General features: G+C 38.3%; 2 protein-coding genes across 2 annotated transcripts in view; one reads left to right on the top strand and one right to left on the bottom strand.

Annotated features, from left to right (window-relative positions):
- Positions 1-3,611, top strand: part of LOC144629753 (uncharacterized) — a 39,237-nt gene extending 35,626 nt beyond the window's left edge. The window contains exon 2 of the mRNA XM_078487968.1: positions 2,914-3,611. Within this exon, the coding sequence (XP_078344094.1) occupies positions 2,914-3,611 (698 nt within the window). The remainder of the gene's footprint in view (positions 1-2,913) is intronic.
- Positions 3,612-7,896: 4,285 nt separating this feature from the next.
- LOC144630713 (uncharacterized) lies at positions 7,897-12,185 on the bottom strand. The gene is made up of 2 exons (XM_078489091.1): positions 12,031-12,185; positions 7,897-8,633 (listed from the first exon to the last, which is right to left on the bottom strand). Exons 1-2 carry the CDS (start codon positions 12,140-12,142, stop codon positions 7,915-7,917), a joined length of 831 nt encoding a protein of 276 aa, XP_078345217.1. The 5' UTR covers positions 12,143-12,185; the 3' UTR covers positions 7,897-7,914.
- Between the last annotated feature and the right edge of the window lie 4,262 nt (positions 12,186-16,447).

Here is a 16,447-nt window from a genome sequence, read left to right as displayed (position 1 = left end):
CGTAAACTTACGATACATGCACCTCACAGTGCACTCAGAGAACTCAGCGTTCCGTCGCGTAGCGAGTTTTGTTAAAGTGGTGCTCAAACTCTAAGAGCTCTTGTAGAGAATGTAGATCACTTAGGAATGTATAAAAATCACTTACACACCACTGCATTTTACTGAGCGAAATCAAACTTCGTGAATTACTGAAAAAAAAAAACACTTCGTGAGAATTTTTTTATGGGTGGAACTCGAAAACTGCGACGGCCGAATCTATGCACTAATTAAGAACTCTTGACTTTTGAACCGTGCTTGTCGACAGCTGCGCTTTGCTTTTCTTTACTCGTGTGCACAATACAGTAAAAGAAAAACAAAGCCTTGGCAAACAAGTTTTATTACTTCAAAAGTTTACATTCTTTTTGTTTAAATGGCAACTTGGACAACTGAAAATGAAGCTAAACCGACAGTTTTTTTATGCTTATCGGATATAGTCTGTAGATAAAACACATTACATTGCCCATAACAAAATGGTTTACACGGAAATCAGAAAAAACTGGGGCTACAAATTGAAATGAAACCATTGGCATATCGATCTATTGTTTTCGTAAGAAAAGGTTTATTTGGACGTGGTCAACACACTGGTCTTTGAAGATGAAGTGTTCAACATGACTCGAGCATGGGACAAAGAAAAATTCTGAGTCCCCGACGAGAATCGAACCCATGGCCTCCCAGATACCGGTTGGGCGCTCTAACCAACTGAGCTACGAGAGACTCGTTGTGAGCTGGGCCATTTTACTAGGTTGATAAGTGACACGCGTCCTGCATACTGCTAGGATCAGCAATGTCGAATTCATCAAGTTTGTAGTAAATAATATAGATGGTAAATTTTAAGCTTTTTCTTTGTCCCATGCTCGAGTCATGTTGAACACTTCATCTTCATTATTTATTACCGAGCTTAAAATTTACCATCTTTATTATTTACTACAAACTTGATCAGGAATTCGACATTGCTGATCCTAGCAGTATGCAGGACGCGTGTCACTTATCAACCTAGTAAAATGGCCCAGCTCACAACGAGCCCAACCGGTATCTGGGAGGCCATGGGTTCGATTCCCGTCGGGGACTCAGAATTTTTCTTTGTCCCATGCTCGAGTCATGTTGAACACTTCATCTTCATTATTTATTACCGAGCTTAAAATTTACCATCTTTATTATTTACACTGGTCTTTGTACGCCATTGTGCTCTTCTTAGTGAAGTTAATTAGGAATTTCCCGGAGTACAAAAGACATTTATCGGTATGAATGCGATTGCGTTAGACACATTAATCCTCGACAATCAATCTCAAGTAACTGCTCAGACATTTTTTTTTTTCATCCAAGACCATCATTGATGTCGCCTAGCAACGGCTCGAGCAGAAAAGAGGTCCATTTTAGTGCATATTGAAGCATTATTGAAAATATCTGGTGTTCTACTAAAAGTAAAATCGTGCATTCCATTAATAATAGACACGACCTCAACGAAACCTTTAACATTTGGATGTTTGCAAAAACAACAAAGTTAATATGGCAAAATTAAATCGCTGATTAAAGTATGAGACAGCATTAGAACTTAAATTTGCAACAGTTTTTTTTATTAAACAAGAAAGATCAAGGTTTGAAATCAAAGACTTCATTTTTTTTAATAAAAGCGTTTTTCGATGCTGGGGATCCTTTTTGTTCGATTCTTTTGATCTCTGTATTGAATCTGACAAAGTCCGTCTCCGTCTACAATTCCGTGACTACAAATTTTTTCAACAAATCGTTGGCAACACACTAACACTTATGACCTATATTTAAGCTTTTTACAAAGTGTTCCGAACTCCTCTGCGGGTCTCACTGCGGTTATAAAACTTAAAATTTTAACATCTCTTAATTTCCGTCGTTGTATTCAATCTTCTCATTGAAAACATTTCAATATTTCCTTTTTTAACAGTTGATCTAATAGATTTTGTAGTAGCAAATCACGTGTTTGTATTCCAGTTTTTCCCATTAAAAATAAAATTCAAGTAAATTGCTCTCTCGTTTTCTAGCTTAAGTGACTCATCGCAAAAGGTGAAAGAAATTTGCAGATGGACGCGTTTTTGCAAGCTCTTCCATGAAAACATGATTTAAAGTAAGGAGATCACAGTTTTGGACGAAACTAGTTCTTGGAGCTTGAAAGCTCCGAAGAGGCGAATAAATAAAACCCTAAGTAAAACAATAGCAAAAACACAGTTTTGGTGGTGAAAAAACACAAAACTTAACTTTCGAGAACAATGTCTTTTTTTAATTGCTTATTTATGTAAACATTCAAATAGCTAAAACGTAGGCGTGATTATGAACGTAATCCTTCGAATCCTTTTCTAAATATTTTCCTTCCCTATGGAATTACCGAATAGAGTTGCGAAAAGCTCTGCAATCACGAATTTTCAACCTGCTTACTAACATATGCATGTTTTTTAGTCTTCCTGCCATACGGAGAATGACTTCCGCTTTCGTGCGCACGTGCGCTCTAACTGCACGTGCACTCTAACTTTTTCAAAAACAAGGTATTTCTGAAACGAGCATTACTTTCTTTCTTTTTGTTTTTCATTGAAGAAAATCCTTAAGTAGCTTAATTTTGTATACAGCTTCCTTCATGAAAAACGGTGATTCGTTTGGATAATTGGGTAGTTGTTTAACTGTTACATGCTGTGTAATGTCAAAGCATTAACGACTATACAAGATTTTTTAGTGCTCTTCTCAAAAACCCTTGCGTGTTTTTCATTCCGTCGTCACTTTACTGAAAGAAAACATTGCAGACTAGATTGCTATAAGAGAAACGTTAATCTCTCGTTGCACTTTACCACTAAGCAATCAAGTATGTTTTCTCACCTTATACTAAACGTTTTTTTTTTCTGATTATCTTTTAAGCTTTTAATCTCTGGCATCGAGTCAAGCGCGATGTGTCCAGTAATCACACTTCCGGATCCGCCAACACAACCCAAGTGCAAAACGTAACCACCACGGGGGTCCCCACAGTAGCTACAACTTATAGACGCCCTTTCTTTGGCTGGCCAACAAGACGAAGAAACACAGCAAGGCCAACTGGATCTGCCCTAAATTTAACAGGACTAACAGAAGTTCAGATAGAGAAGCTATTAAGAGGAAACAGAACCGCTCCCCCACTCGATCATCTGCGATTTCCAAAAATTCCCAACAGTCATCGCGGCACGCGTCGACCTCCAACGCGAGCCAAACATAACGCAAGCAACTCCATCCAGACTTCAGGAAAAGATGGCAACGGGAACTCTCCTACCGAAATTATGGGCGAGCTTCGCAAAATAGAAAATGGAACTCGAACTTCAATTTTGCATTCAAACGGTGCCACATCAACTAATTCCATAGGGCTTATCAACAAGGTCCCACATACAGAAGGAGCTCAGAAAGATTCTCGCAACAATAACAGACGGGATATTTCCCTGGTCATCGCAAAACACAGCATTTGGATCTCTGTCGTTGCCAGCTTGTTACTGTCCGCGTTCATTTGTGTAATGGTGCACTGGGTACGACGGAGGAGACGTGGAAAGCTGATGGTTGCACCTGCAGGAAACAAAGGTCAGAAGGTTTAGAACTTGACTTGACTAACCTACGCGAACTGAATTCAAGCGATTAAACAAAATAAACAAACCTGTTAAATCAACCGTTTTGTAAACGGCAAGTTCGGTAGGTGCTCTCTGAGGAGCAATTATAGTTGATGTAAATCGGTTTTTTCATAAAACAAGGCTCAACTCTTTTGCTGTAGTTGCATTTAAACGTCAGGTCAATTAGAGTGCTAAAAAGAACGTTTAAAAAGAACTAGATTCAAGTTATTCGAGGTTCAATATGTTCGACAAGAGATATTTGATTACATACTGTAGAAACTACACGAAAAGGGGGCAAAACGTTGAATGTACAAGCCTTGTTCAGTTATATGCTTCCAAAGACCTGTTTCGCGAAGGTCCTAAAAGGTTTTCGCACCCTGAAAGCCATAGAAAAATCTCAAACCTTATGACTACAGAGCTGTTTTCTTCCATGGTATTTTTAATATGAAGAGAGGTTCCCTTCATACCAAGTTTCAGGTCTAAACACTTCTTTGCTTTTAAGATACAAATAACTTAAACTGGCTTTGCGGTCCAGAAACGTTTCTGGGGCTTTCGAGAAACGGGCCCCTGATCCTAAGGGTCCTGAGGAGCTCTCGCAAGGTCTCACATGAATGGCTCACTCCCCCTTCGAGAAAACAATAGAACAAACACAGGGGTGGATCCAGGATTTTTCAAAGGGGGGTGGCTGTTTACAAATATTTTTGTTTACTATCTTGTTTAAGCCACGGTTGTGCCAGAGGCCCATAGTTGTTGGGGCCGCAGGCTCCATGCCCCTTGGGGGGTCTGGGGGTATGCCCCCCCCCCCCAGAAAATTTTGAACAAGTTGAAGCCTCTTAGACGTGATTGCCGTGATTTTGAGCAGCTTTAAACGTCTTTCTAAAAATATAAACACTTTTTTCATCTTACCCAGTGTCATTGTCACCTTATTTTCTATTTTAATGTGTTTACTTTCATTTTTCTTGTGGATCAAGGGGGTTGGCCACCCAATCCACCCCCTCCCCTGGATCCGCCCCTGAAACAACAGGAACAATGACCGTAGCTCCCAAAACAATACCAACTGCTACTCTAAAAGACCAGTAGAATTACAAGCTTCCGAGAGCCGATTCACTACTGGTCCTTAATCAAGGTGTTCTAGTGTAAAAAAAAAATAGTTATTATCTTATATTTAGGGTGGTTTATAGTTATCTTTTGCTCATGATGTTATACTTCTACCTAGTGTTTAGCTTTAAGTATAGCCTCCTAACCTGTAAGCCTTTATTGCTTTTGTATTTACCGGTCTTTGAAAATGTCGTGTAATTATTGAGTACATTTTGACTTGGGGTGATTCCCTTAAATTGAAATAAAGTTAACATAAAACATTCACTTGTTGATTCTTGTCAGTCCATGCCATTAAAAGAGACAAGATAGGCCGCATAATCCTTTGCAATCAGCTACCAGAAACATGTACATTAGAAGCGCTCACTTTATGTACCGTCATATGCTCTACTGACGTTTTCTTGAAGTAGAAAACAAAAGTTGCAGATAGAGCAGGCCAAACTTGACATATTGTACTGATAGATGTTCTGTACAGACTACAAGGAAGACTCCAATAATCTTTGAACTAATGTAATAAAATTACACAAAAATATCAAAACAGGGTAAACTTACAAGAGTGATTAACTTCAAAATTCTCAAACACTGCTAGTTTTCTACTCGCAGGAATTAGAATCTCTCAGTGCTGCAGAAACTGTATCTTAAGAACTAAAAACCGTGCTCTTGGCAAACTGAACACAACTGTAATTTCAAGTACGTTTGGAATGAACTCTCATGATCACGACTTTAATAACATAACGGCAAAAAGTCACGCTCACATCACTGGAAAACTAAGAGTAACGGTCAAGTGTTTTTCAAAAAAAATACTAAAATTATAGTGTACTGATGTTTAACACGAGTTAACCGTGCACGAGCTCAAGGGTTTAACTGAAAACACAAATTGACAAGATCTAGCAGCCTTTTTAAAATTTTGTCCTTCTGCGTTGAAAAATCTCTAAACACTTACCAAAATATTGTTCTATCGGCTTCAACAATTCACTTAATATCTTCATTTTGGTATTCTTGACGCATTGCGTGTACAAGCGAAGGTTCTTAGTCATATTTTTAGCGCTATTTTGGCCAAAAAATGTAGCAAAATCGCCGTGGCATTGCCCCTTAAAGTTTCTGCTGACGTAATGAAGTCTTTAAATACTTACACCACAACACAGGAAGCACGTTTCCTCGCTTGAAGTCCGTTCTAAGTCAAATAGTTGATATTTGTAAAAGGAAAACAGTTCGCTATTTCCTAAAAAAGGAGTGGGTCTTTTAAAGAAAAAGTAACAATATATTTTCATGATTTAATTTTGAGCCGCATCTCACACGTACATTTTATCTATTTATATACCATAAATACCCCCATTTGACCCCATTTTTTAGCTCCTAGCAACTTTTCAAGTATTGTAAAGTCAATTGGTATAAATGATTACTTCAGTACTTAACGGATTTCCGGTTTTAATAGAGACTTGTCATCGGGATTTTGAACTTTTCACCTTCCTTGTTAAAGGTTTTTTATAAAAATGTAACGTTAAACTCAAATCATGTGCATGTTCTTCATCTTTGTAGCAAGTTTTGTGATAACTTTATTTGGCGTTGATTGCGTATTTGCTGCTGTTGTTGTTGCTTTGTAAGATGTTACGTCGTTTTAACCTTTGCACCGTCTCCTATTTTAAACGCACTGGAAACTCGATCCCACTTTTCTGGCTTACAAGTACCTCAAGTCTAATTCACGTGGAAAACGTTCTTAAGACAAAAATATCAATCACGAGAAGTTTATAGACTTTTGAACCACTGAAAGAAATGTTGTCGTTTAATGAAAAAACTGCTAAAACCCTTTCAAGTGTTTTGCTTATGGAATGCTTTTAAATGTATGCCACAAAGCAGATATATCGAAAGGATTTGCAATCAACCCGGAAATTGCTTAAGCCAAAGCGTGCATTTTATCACGCGCGAGGTAGCCAAAGTACTTTGCACTGGGAAAGGTTGGTTCTGTTTTGTGATAGTTGGAATACAACTTGTAAATGAGCCCTCTCACAGTCATATACTGATTTTCCGAATAAACCAAGTTCATTTTCTTTCGGGACTGCTATTTATAAACCAAGTGCCAATCTCTCAAATCGATTTTGCTAATCCTCTTACATACACGCGCGCAGAACGGCCAAAATAAGTTGGACTCTTTAGTCGAAATGGCTCAGTATTTTCTATATAGTTATTTATTTGTGCTCTGTTTTAAATCTTCTGAGGCCTTTTAAACTTTATCAGTATTGCCTGTCGAAGTAAATAGGGAACAACCTGAAGGGACCACCCAGGTCAGAGAAATTAACTGCTCGCTTCTCAAAACAGATTATGGCGGACAAATGTTTATGACTTTGCTTCGCACGGAATGGATGTAATTGCTTATTGAACTTAAGTATTTTTGAAGATACGAAAAATATTTGACCTCGATTAATTTTTAGTCAAAGATAAAAAGATGAAAGTGATGTGGTTGGACTAACAAACATTTCCTTCAAGAATAACTTTGAAGGCTAGCTGCGTTGCAAGGGGTGTCGAGGATTGTAAATTCGAGACTTTGCGAGACGGCGAGACTGATATATTTTCTGCAAGCCCGAGACTTTCTTAGCCTTGCAAAAGAAATTGAGATTCTGAAAAGGCATCCCAGAAACTTTCGAAACAATTAATTAAACCCCTGAAATTTTGCTAAAATTACGCAAGACGTGCATTTTTTGAAGGACCTCTCGGCACCCATCTTGCATGAATGAATCTTTATTTTCTTAAAGAAGTAAATTGAGACTTTTATTTCTTAAATTAAAAACCATCATGACGGCTAAAGCTACAACTAACTGATTTGATTCTTAATGTATGAGGCTACACCCCACTGAAACTATATAAAGAACTGCTGAATGTTTCAAGCTCTTCACACAAAACAGAGATTACAAAAAATATATATTATGTGATAATTTCCGTATTCACGCAGCACACTGATGCAAACAGTCAACGAGAATCGATCCTTTAACATGTTTAAATCTATAGTCAATAGACTTGAATTATGTAAAAATGAATAAAGAAATAAAATTTATCAATTATTACTACTACAATAACAATAAATGATCTATAACAACTACAATTTCTCTTTTCTGAAAACATCTACAAAACGTCCTGTCTTAAACTATTTGATTATTTTAAAGCAAGTTTATTATAAGCGACTTTCTGGTTTGATGGATTGTCAAGCTTTGAAAATAACTGCTGGATACCGCTGACCTTTGTTACTCGCAGGAGCAATCATCAGCTTTCCACGTCTCCTCTTTCGTACCCAGTGCACCGTTAGACAAATGAACGCGGACAGTAACAAACTGGCTACGACAGAGATCCAAATGCTGTGTTTTGCGATGACCAAGGAAATACCCCGTCTGTTATAACTGCGAGTATTTTTCTGAGCTCCTTCTGTATGTGGGACCTTGCTGCTAAGCTCCGCAGAATAAGTTGATGTGGTTGCGTTTGAACGCAAAGTTGAAGTTTGAGTTCCATTTTCTCTTTTGCGAAGCTCGCCCAAACTTCCATGAGAAAAGTTTCCGTCACCGTCTTCTCCTGAATTCTGAGTGGGGTGGCTTGCGTTTTGTTTGTTCCGCGGTGGAGGTCGACGCGTGCCGCGATGACTGTTGGGTATTATTGGAAATCCCAGATGATCGAGAGGAACTTTGCTTTTGTTTCCTTTTAATAGTTTATGTATTTGAACTTCTGTTAGTCCTGTTAAATTCAAAGCAGATCTAGATGGCCTTGGTGTGTTTCTTCGTCTTGTTGGCCAGCCAAAGAAAGGGCGTCTGTGGGTAGCTACTGTGGGGACCCCCGTGGTGGTTAAGTTTTGCACTTGGGTTGTGTTGGCGGATCCGGAAGTGTGATTACTGGACACATCGCGCTTGATTCGGCGCCCATGATTCCAAGAAGCTAAAGAGATGATCAGAAAAATGTCAATAATTCAATGACAGTAGACACTTTCAAGAGGTGATTAATCAAGATTGCATTCTGGGAGGTTGCTGTTTTTTGGACAACAACTTTGACTGCATGGTTTCAAGATATAGTGGCAACAAACCTTTAGAAACACGCAAAGGTTTTAGTGTTAAAAGCCACTAGGTATACTTTTTAGAGATGAAAAGGCTGCGACCTTAGGCAGGGAAAAACACAAAGTCAAACTATGGAACACAGATCCAGAAGTTACTTTAATTTTGCAGTAGCCGGTATTTATGATACGGCTAAACTAAGTTGCTTAATCATTGTCTTCAGTAAAAAATGCTCTTAGAAGCTCTCCGCCCCCCCCCCCCCCCCCCCCCCCCCCCCCTTTTTTTTTTTTTTATCCCCCCCCTTTTTTTTTCCCACCCCCCCACCCCCCCCAAAAAAAAACCACAAGATAAACAGGGCTTATAACCGGAATCTACGTATCTGTTTTCTGTTTAAAAAGTAAACAAAATTGAACCCGGTTGCACAACAAATCTCCCTTTGTACTAATCAGACCACCTACTAAAAGATTGTATCCTAGATTTCATGCACGGAAACCAGTCCTTTAAAACAAACAAACAAAAAAACAAACAAAACCATTTGAGGGTTGGTCACTGCCTTCTTACAGTTCGAAAACCAGGCCAAAAGTACGAAAATAGGCTTGCAGTGACCTGTTCAGTGGGATTGCGTGCGCCTGTACATAATATTAATCTGGGCGCACCTTAGTCTGTAACTATTTCAGCGTTTATACGACAAAGATAACACAAAAGGGTTTCCTTGAGCAACGTTTGTTTGATATCAAGTTCTGTATTTTTAATCTCTGAATTTTGTTGATCTATAATTTTAATGCGATTTTAATCCGCATTTATTTCCACATCCGTCTGAGCTCGCAAAAACTTGCATCACCCAATAAAGGTTTGTAATTTGAATGTTGCTTTACTGCAAATTTGGCCTTAAATACAGCTAATGATAACTAAGCTTTTTCCAATTTACACCTATAAATCAAGAATTTTGCTGACAAAATTATGTGATTTAACATCATGCAATTCTCGTTCAAGTCAAATTTTCTAAACAAGGCGTCTAAAAGTGTTATAGGTGATAACTGCTTGCTTTTGGAAGTTTGATAATACTTTATGTTTATGTGCGTAGTTGAAACAAGCTACCATATGTTTTCCTAAAACTGGTCAAACGCTAGATAAAACTCTGCTGTGAGGCCATCATTACCTGGTGTTTTATTCTTTTGAAATGGTTTTAGTGAATTGTTACATTCACTGATTGTCAATTCCTCCTTACATAGATAGATATTTTACCTTAAAATGAATCCATTAGAGTTTTATCACAAGATTTTTTTTGGTAAAACTTTGAATAAAAACTACTGAGTGCCTATCCCTCGAGCACTTAAAGAAACTAATTTAAATGCAATTTACTCGTGAGAGAAAACTTCACTATTCGCCACCTAACTTGATAACAAATCTGATTGTTAAGAATAATTTCTAAGCTAAAGAAAGGTAAACTACAAACATTAATTAACCTTTTAGCGGATACAGCAACACTAAACCTAAAGCTTTACTATAAAAGCGACAAACAAGAAAATTTACAGGCAGCTAGATAAAACTGTAATGCTGCCGTTGAACGAATCGGGGCATAGAAATTAGAAGAAATGAAAACAAAATGTATAAAGAAACACATAAACACAGATACATAATACACAGAAAATAGAATATACTCTTATAATTTTCCTCTTTCTCTCCGAAGTCTTTGGCTTCTCGCAGTAAGTAACTATTGGCCTTTTACTCAGGACGCCAATAAATTTAGACTAAGAAGAAGACAAGATACCTTAATGAGCCAACACCACAATTACAAAGAGTCGAGAACACCGTCAAAAATTGTCCGGTTCTGCAAGACTTAAGAGTGCGCGCCTACCAGCTTTTCTCTTATCATTTATGTTCTTCTCTTGTCATGAATATCCTCCGTCGAACGATTTCCTTTGGAAGATCTGCTGAAACTCCCAGATCAAGGCTAAGTTTAGCCTGCGAGAAAATAAATTCTCTATCCCCATATCGAAGAAATCGAGCAATTATCGGTCTTGGACGCCCATATTCATTTATTTTTCCGATTCTGTGCACTTGCTGGAATTCATTAACACTTCCGTCGACCATCAATTGATTCTCTAAGAAATTTGTGAGCACTACACGTGTGTTTTCTTCTTCCTCTTCCTCGCTGATTCCGTAAAACCGAAGGTTTTCTCGTCATTAATATACCTCGGCGTACAGCAATTTATCCTCCAGGACTTTGCATCTAGCTATGCAATTTTCATCACAATCCTTTTCAGCTTGTTTATTAGCTGTTTTAACCTACAAATCGGTCCAAAACCTGTTTGTTTAGTTTGGGTAAGCCATCATCCAAAATTTCTACCTTGAACCTCGCCTCTTTAGCAATTTCTTCAAGATGGCGGACTCGATCATCTAATTTGTCGAACTTCTTCTTTAAACTCGAGCCAGTTGCATCATCTTCAAGTTGTTTTAGTTTTGTGTCAATGTCAACTATCCTTAAGAATTGTATCGACTTTCAACTCCAAATTTTGTGTCATTTCATCAACGTCTTCTCTATCGTCTGTTGACGAATTCAGCAAGGAGCTCGAAGAGGTTTTTTTTTTTTTTTCTGGTAACTTTGGCGTCGTTATCTGAAACACTCGATGAGCTTTTTGTACTCTTTCGCGTTTTACTTTTTTACTACACATATGAACTTCAGCCAATATATTACATTTAAATGAGGAAATCTATCGGAGATCTATTCGAACGCGTCTTTATCTCTTCACGCATACATCGTCACAGTGCTGTTGTGTGCGACATGCATGAAAACATAGATATATCAAAAAGTCAAGGTGTCCTGCCGTAGACTCGCTCAGTGGTCCTACCTTTTTTTCCATCGCGAGTATAACGAGCATTTTTTCTGCTCTGTGAGTGGTCGCTATTCGCCTATGAGGTCGACAGCCTCTAAAGGTTTGAGCGCCACTTTGGTAACAAAACTGTAGCAACACACGAGACACTCGTCCTGTATAGCCGAAAATTTATACAATAACTGAATTCAAACATTTTCTTCCTTTACTGCGCAACGTGAACCTGATTCATAAGGAAGAGTCATGCAGAAAATTAAGAGTAAAAGAGGGAAAGGAAAAAAATACCTGTTCTTTGTGAAAAAGTGCGTGGAAAAGATTTACGAATGCATTGCGTTTAGGGTCCTCCTCCATTGAAGAAGACAAGAGTTGGATCCATGACAATTTCAGTTCCTTGAACCCCTCCCCCGACAAATGCGGGTTTTCTACAAAAACCTCGGAAATCGCACTTACCTCTTTCTTGCTGCCTTAAATTGCTGGTTGTAGCGGATGCTGTTATCAGCAGGAAATAAGAGGAAGCAACGAAAAACGCAAGAACTAAGACTACTGGACAAAACGGTTTCATTTTCAAATTGCAGCGTTGTTCGGCCACAAGGTGATTTTCGAAAGCTTTGAGTCCGGGATGCACGCCTCTTAGCAATTGTATGACAATTGGTGTAGTTCTATCTTAATAGGAGAACTCAGTCACAGAACTTATTCAATGACTGTGTTCTACGTCTTAAGTACAACGCTACCTGAGCCTTCAAGGCGAATAGTTTTGTGATTGGCAGCACACTTAGTGGCAGTCATACATGACATTCATATTTGAGGTCAGAATTAATTTTCATTACGAAGGCGCCAATTGTCTCATTGCTACAAGGATAGGAAGTGTATAACGACTCAAACATTCTACCATAAATGATATTTCCTGTGCTGATACGGACTCTGTTACAGTTAACTGATAAGTGTATTTGGATATCTCAGTCTTAGCCGGCCACCAAAGAGAATGACCGGAGCAAGAATATCGATCCATAAATTATTCTTCGACATCTGTGTGCCTTTCGTTAGAGAACTTTGTACTTTAGAACTGGAATCTGACATCTAATCATATTAAACTTTAAAACGCCATCGAAGGCAAGTTGAAATACCGAGCCGTTTGTTAAATGGTCTGTTCTTATGGAGGAGATATCGTAAGCTCAAAAAAAGTAAGCTACGCTTATTTGGGAGGGTCACGTGGTTTCCTTGAAGTCAGAAGAGTAATATGCTACAACTGCCAGGACAAAATTGAAATATATGAAATATATTGCATAAAAAAGGCCACTGTCTTACTACACACGCCTGAAATTGTGGCCGTACAGGGTAACTTTGGAAAAAATAAAATGGTTCAGCTAAAGCACTGTCCTTATCAAAACGAAAATCCGATTTTTAATTGCTCTGGTTAACGTTATGTGCCGTGCAACACACCACTTTGTAGGGTTTAGCCGCTCATATGTCAAAAGAAAAGGAAGGCTTTTAGTGGCTCGAAGATGTATAAGTCTCAGGTCTAAATAATTTTCGCGAATTAGATTTGAAGTAAGTCAGGAATGTGGAATCGAGTTTCCCTGAGGAGAGCCGACTGCACAAAGGTTAAAAATTAGAATTTTACAAACATAAAAAAGCACGCAAAGTCAAAGAGAGGAAGTTTATTTCAACATGAACTAGAATGACAAAAACTAAACCCTTAATTTAAGTTTTACACAGCTTCTTAGAAACATAGCATGCATGTTTGAAAAATGTTGAATTGAGGCGTTTGATAAGAAGGTTCGAATTCTCGATGACAGTCCACTTTAAGGCTCTTTGATATTAAACGGAAAGCCCTTAAGTACTGAAGTATTCATTTTTATTATATATATAGCGAGAATTTTAAGCAATAAACCTTGCAAATAGAATTCTATATTTGCTATATTTCACATGTGAAAAAAGCGATACGTCCAATCAGCTTCGCGTATAGCTTTCTTCACATGTGAAAAATATAACCAATCAGCATCTAGAATAGTACGAATCAACCAATCACAGCGCGAGAATTCAAATGGTTTCCAACGAGGTTGAGGAAGCGAGCGGCAAGTTTGAAGTTTGCTCTCGACGGCAGTTTATGTTTTGAAAACATGGCTACACGTTTTCTTCCTTTACAAAAGTTTGCCTTTTAAGAACTTAATGGAAACGGAAGCCAACAGAAACACGCTTAGCAAAACCTAAAGAATACAGCAGTGATAAAATTCATTCTTCAAAGGCGATGTGAAGACAGGCGAAGGCGAAGTGTCGATAGGTGAAAGCGAGGACAAGACTTTCATCGGAACTTACAACACATCCGCAGACTTTCTAAGAATATTCAGGCACTTTTGGGATCGTCTTGGTTAAGTAAATTGCATTTTTAATCTGGATTTACGTCGCGTAATTATTTTTTAATTAACAGACTCCTTGTGTTGTCACAATTTGTTCACAATTAGCCAGTTGATTCGCTAGTAGTTTTAAATTCGCTTGTGGCGAAGTTTCCTCGATGCGATACGAAGTTTCAGTAACTTGACGTAAATGTAACGCAGTGTGTTTATTTAAATACATTTTTTTTTTGTCTAGGAGAGTTCTTCGCCAGTCATTTTTCTTTTTTACATGTATATTATTGAAATAGCGAATTCGCTTGTAAAGCTATGTGCATTTGCAGCTTTGTTTTCTCGCGCAGTAAACTGCAGCTGTTGTATGTCAAAGGAAAAATCGGCGTAAAGTGTTCAATGGATGAATTCTCGTTATATATATAATAAACAAATTACAGCATAGAAAGTGCTTTGTACGGATTTTTATTCACTTGTTGCAAAACTTTGGAGAACGAACGAGTGAGCGTAGCGAACGAGTGAGTTTTCCAAAGTTTTGCAACTCGTTAATATATATATACCAATTTACTCAAAACAATTGATTGACTTTGCATTACTCGAAAAGTTGCTACAATTTTAAAATGGTGTCAGAGTTTTTTGTACAGAGGTTAAGGAATAACAGTTTTACAAACATAAAAAACTACGCAATTAACGTCAAAGAAAGGAAAGTTTTTCTTAGACGAGCTAGAAAGACAAATACTACATATATGATTTAAAATCAGTTGACACTCTTTTATAGAATCATTACTCCTTTATGAAATGTCTCGTTTGGATGCCGGACGAAAAAATTGAATTGTTTAATATCCGATGACACGCGTCCACTATTTCTAGCACTTCTGGATTTACGGTAAGCTGAAAAATAGTCAAGTACCTGTGTGTTTTATACCAGTTTAATCAAACGAACTTAAATTACTTGAATTCAAATCAATTTACCTTGCGATCAGGCTCAGCTTGGGGTACGCGCGAATACAGTATACCTTTTGGGCACTCGCGAATGGCGAGCGAAGCGATACGGCGGGGAGGAGACTGGTGGAGAAGCGCCAATAAAGTCACTCGTGGCTGATGCCGCTTACGTGTTGCGGCTTCGCCGTTCCCATGTTTCTCGCGCGTTTGTCCCAAGGTGAGCCTGGCTTAGCCGCTTACGTGTTGCGGCTTCGCCACTTCCGTGTTTCTCGTGCGTGAGCCCCAAGGTGAGCCTGCTCCCAGGCTAGATCAATTAAGAAAATGACAATTTTGGCTTCTGAGTCAGCCGAGTACGACTGATATCATTAGCAACGGCTCGGGCGAGCGTCACGCCCTGCTCATCCTGGAATTACGCTTTAGAGCAACTCTGACACTTGTGTTCTTGGATAAAACAATAGCTTTACTCTCACAGTTTTTCTATCCACCCGAAAGTATAAATTGGTACCGGCAAATTGTTAGGGAAACTCGACAAATTGTTGAGAGATACTAAGGCCGCGTCGATGGACTAGCATCGGCATACGTCGATTTGTTTGACTTATTCAATTTCTTTCTCCCCTGCTGGGACATAGGGCTTTAACTGATTTCATCTAGAAAATAATTTTAAAAGTGCAAAGAATTCGTCGCCTGACTTTTTACTTTTAAACTTTAATCGATAAAATTCTCCCTAGTTGAGATTAACACTAAGATAACTAAATGTTACTTTTACATTATCTATTTAATTTGAACAGTTGGCGAACGCTTTAATCTTATAAACACAATTGGTGTACCTTCTTTGAAGTTGATGAGGCTCACTCGATAAAAACATCAATGGCGATAGATACTGTTATTATGAGATGTAGTGTATTCCACTGTCATCGGCAAGAACGTTTTTAATTTGATTTAATTTTTCCAAGCTTTTGGCAAAAAGATTTATTCCTGGGATCGGAACCAGCAGAAGCTTCGTTAAAATATATTTTCCTGGGAGGTTCAGCTTCAAAGCATAAAAAGTCTGCATACCATTTCATAAGCCTATAATTACTTTCTTTAGTTGAGTAATTTCGGCGCAAAAGCGGAACTTCCTGATCTTGACTGAATTTTTTTTAAATTAAATTAGGCTTATAAACTGTCGGCGTTTGAACGAATATATTTATTCCACGAGCCGAGCCGAATTCCACTTAAGTAAGTACTCGGAAATCAGTAGGGTGTCTAGTCTGAAACAGTTAATTAGGTACGATTGATTTCATTTTAATTTATCGATCGCCACGCTGGCTCAGCCGGAATAACAGCTTTCAGCAACTCTGACTCAGACGCCAAAGTTGTGCAGTCTCTGGCTCCATCCAGGATAAAAAGTAGCAACTGGCGAAAAGTTATATTCAAGAAACAAAAAGAAATCCCAGGAGGTAACCTTAAACGGACTAGCATCCCATTCAGGGAAGGCAGCTGCTAGGAAAACTCTAGGTTCGGCTCATGAAAACCTCATGCATTGTCATATCGCTGATTTGCATCATTTGTTAATAATATTACTAAAAAATCGGCGCCAGGGA

This window comes from Oculina patagonica, chromosome 11 (genome assembly GCF_052425735.1).
Source record: "Oculina patagonica isolate OP01 chromosome 11, crgOcupat, whole genome shotgun sequence".
NCBI classification, from domain to species: Eukaryota; Metazoa; Cnidaria; class Anthozoa; order Scleractinia; family Oculinidae; genus Oculina; species Oculina patagonica.
This window is presented reverse-complemented; position numbering and strand designations above follow the sequence as displayed.

Coding starts and splice junctions, on each gene's coding strand:
- LOC144630713 (XM_078489091.1), bottom strand. CDS start 12,142: ATGAAACCGTTTTGTCCAGTAGTCTTAGTTCTTGCGTTTTTCGTTGCT. Junction 8,634..12,030: donor TTTAAGGCAGCAAGAAAGAG/GTAAGTGCGATT, acceptor TCATCTCTTTAG/CTTCTTGGAATCATGGGCGC.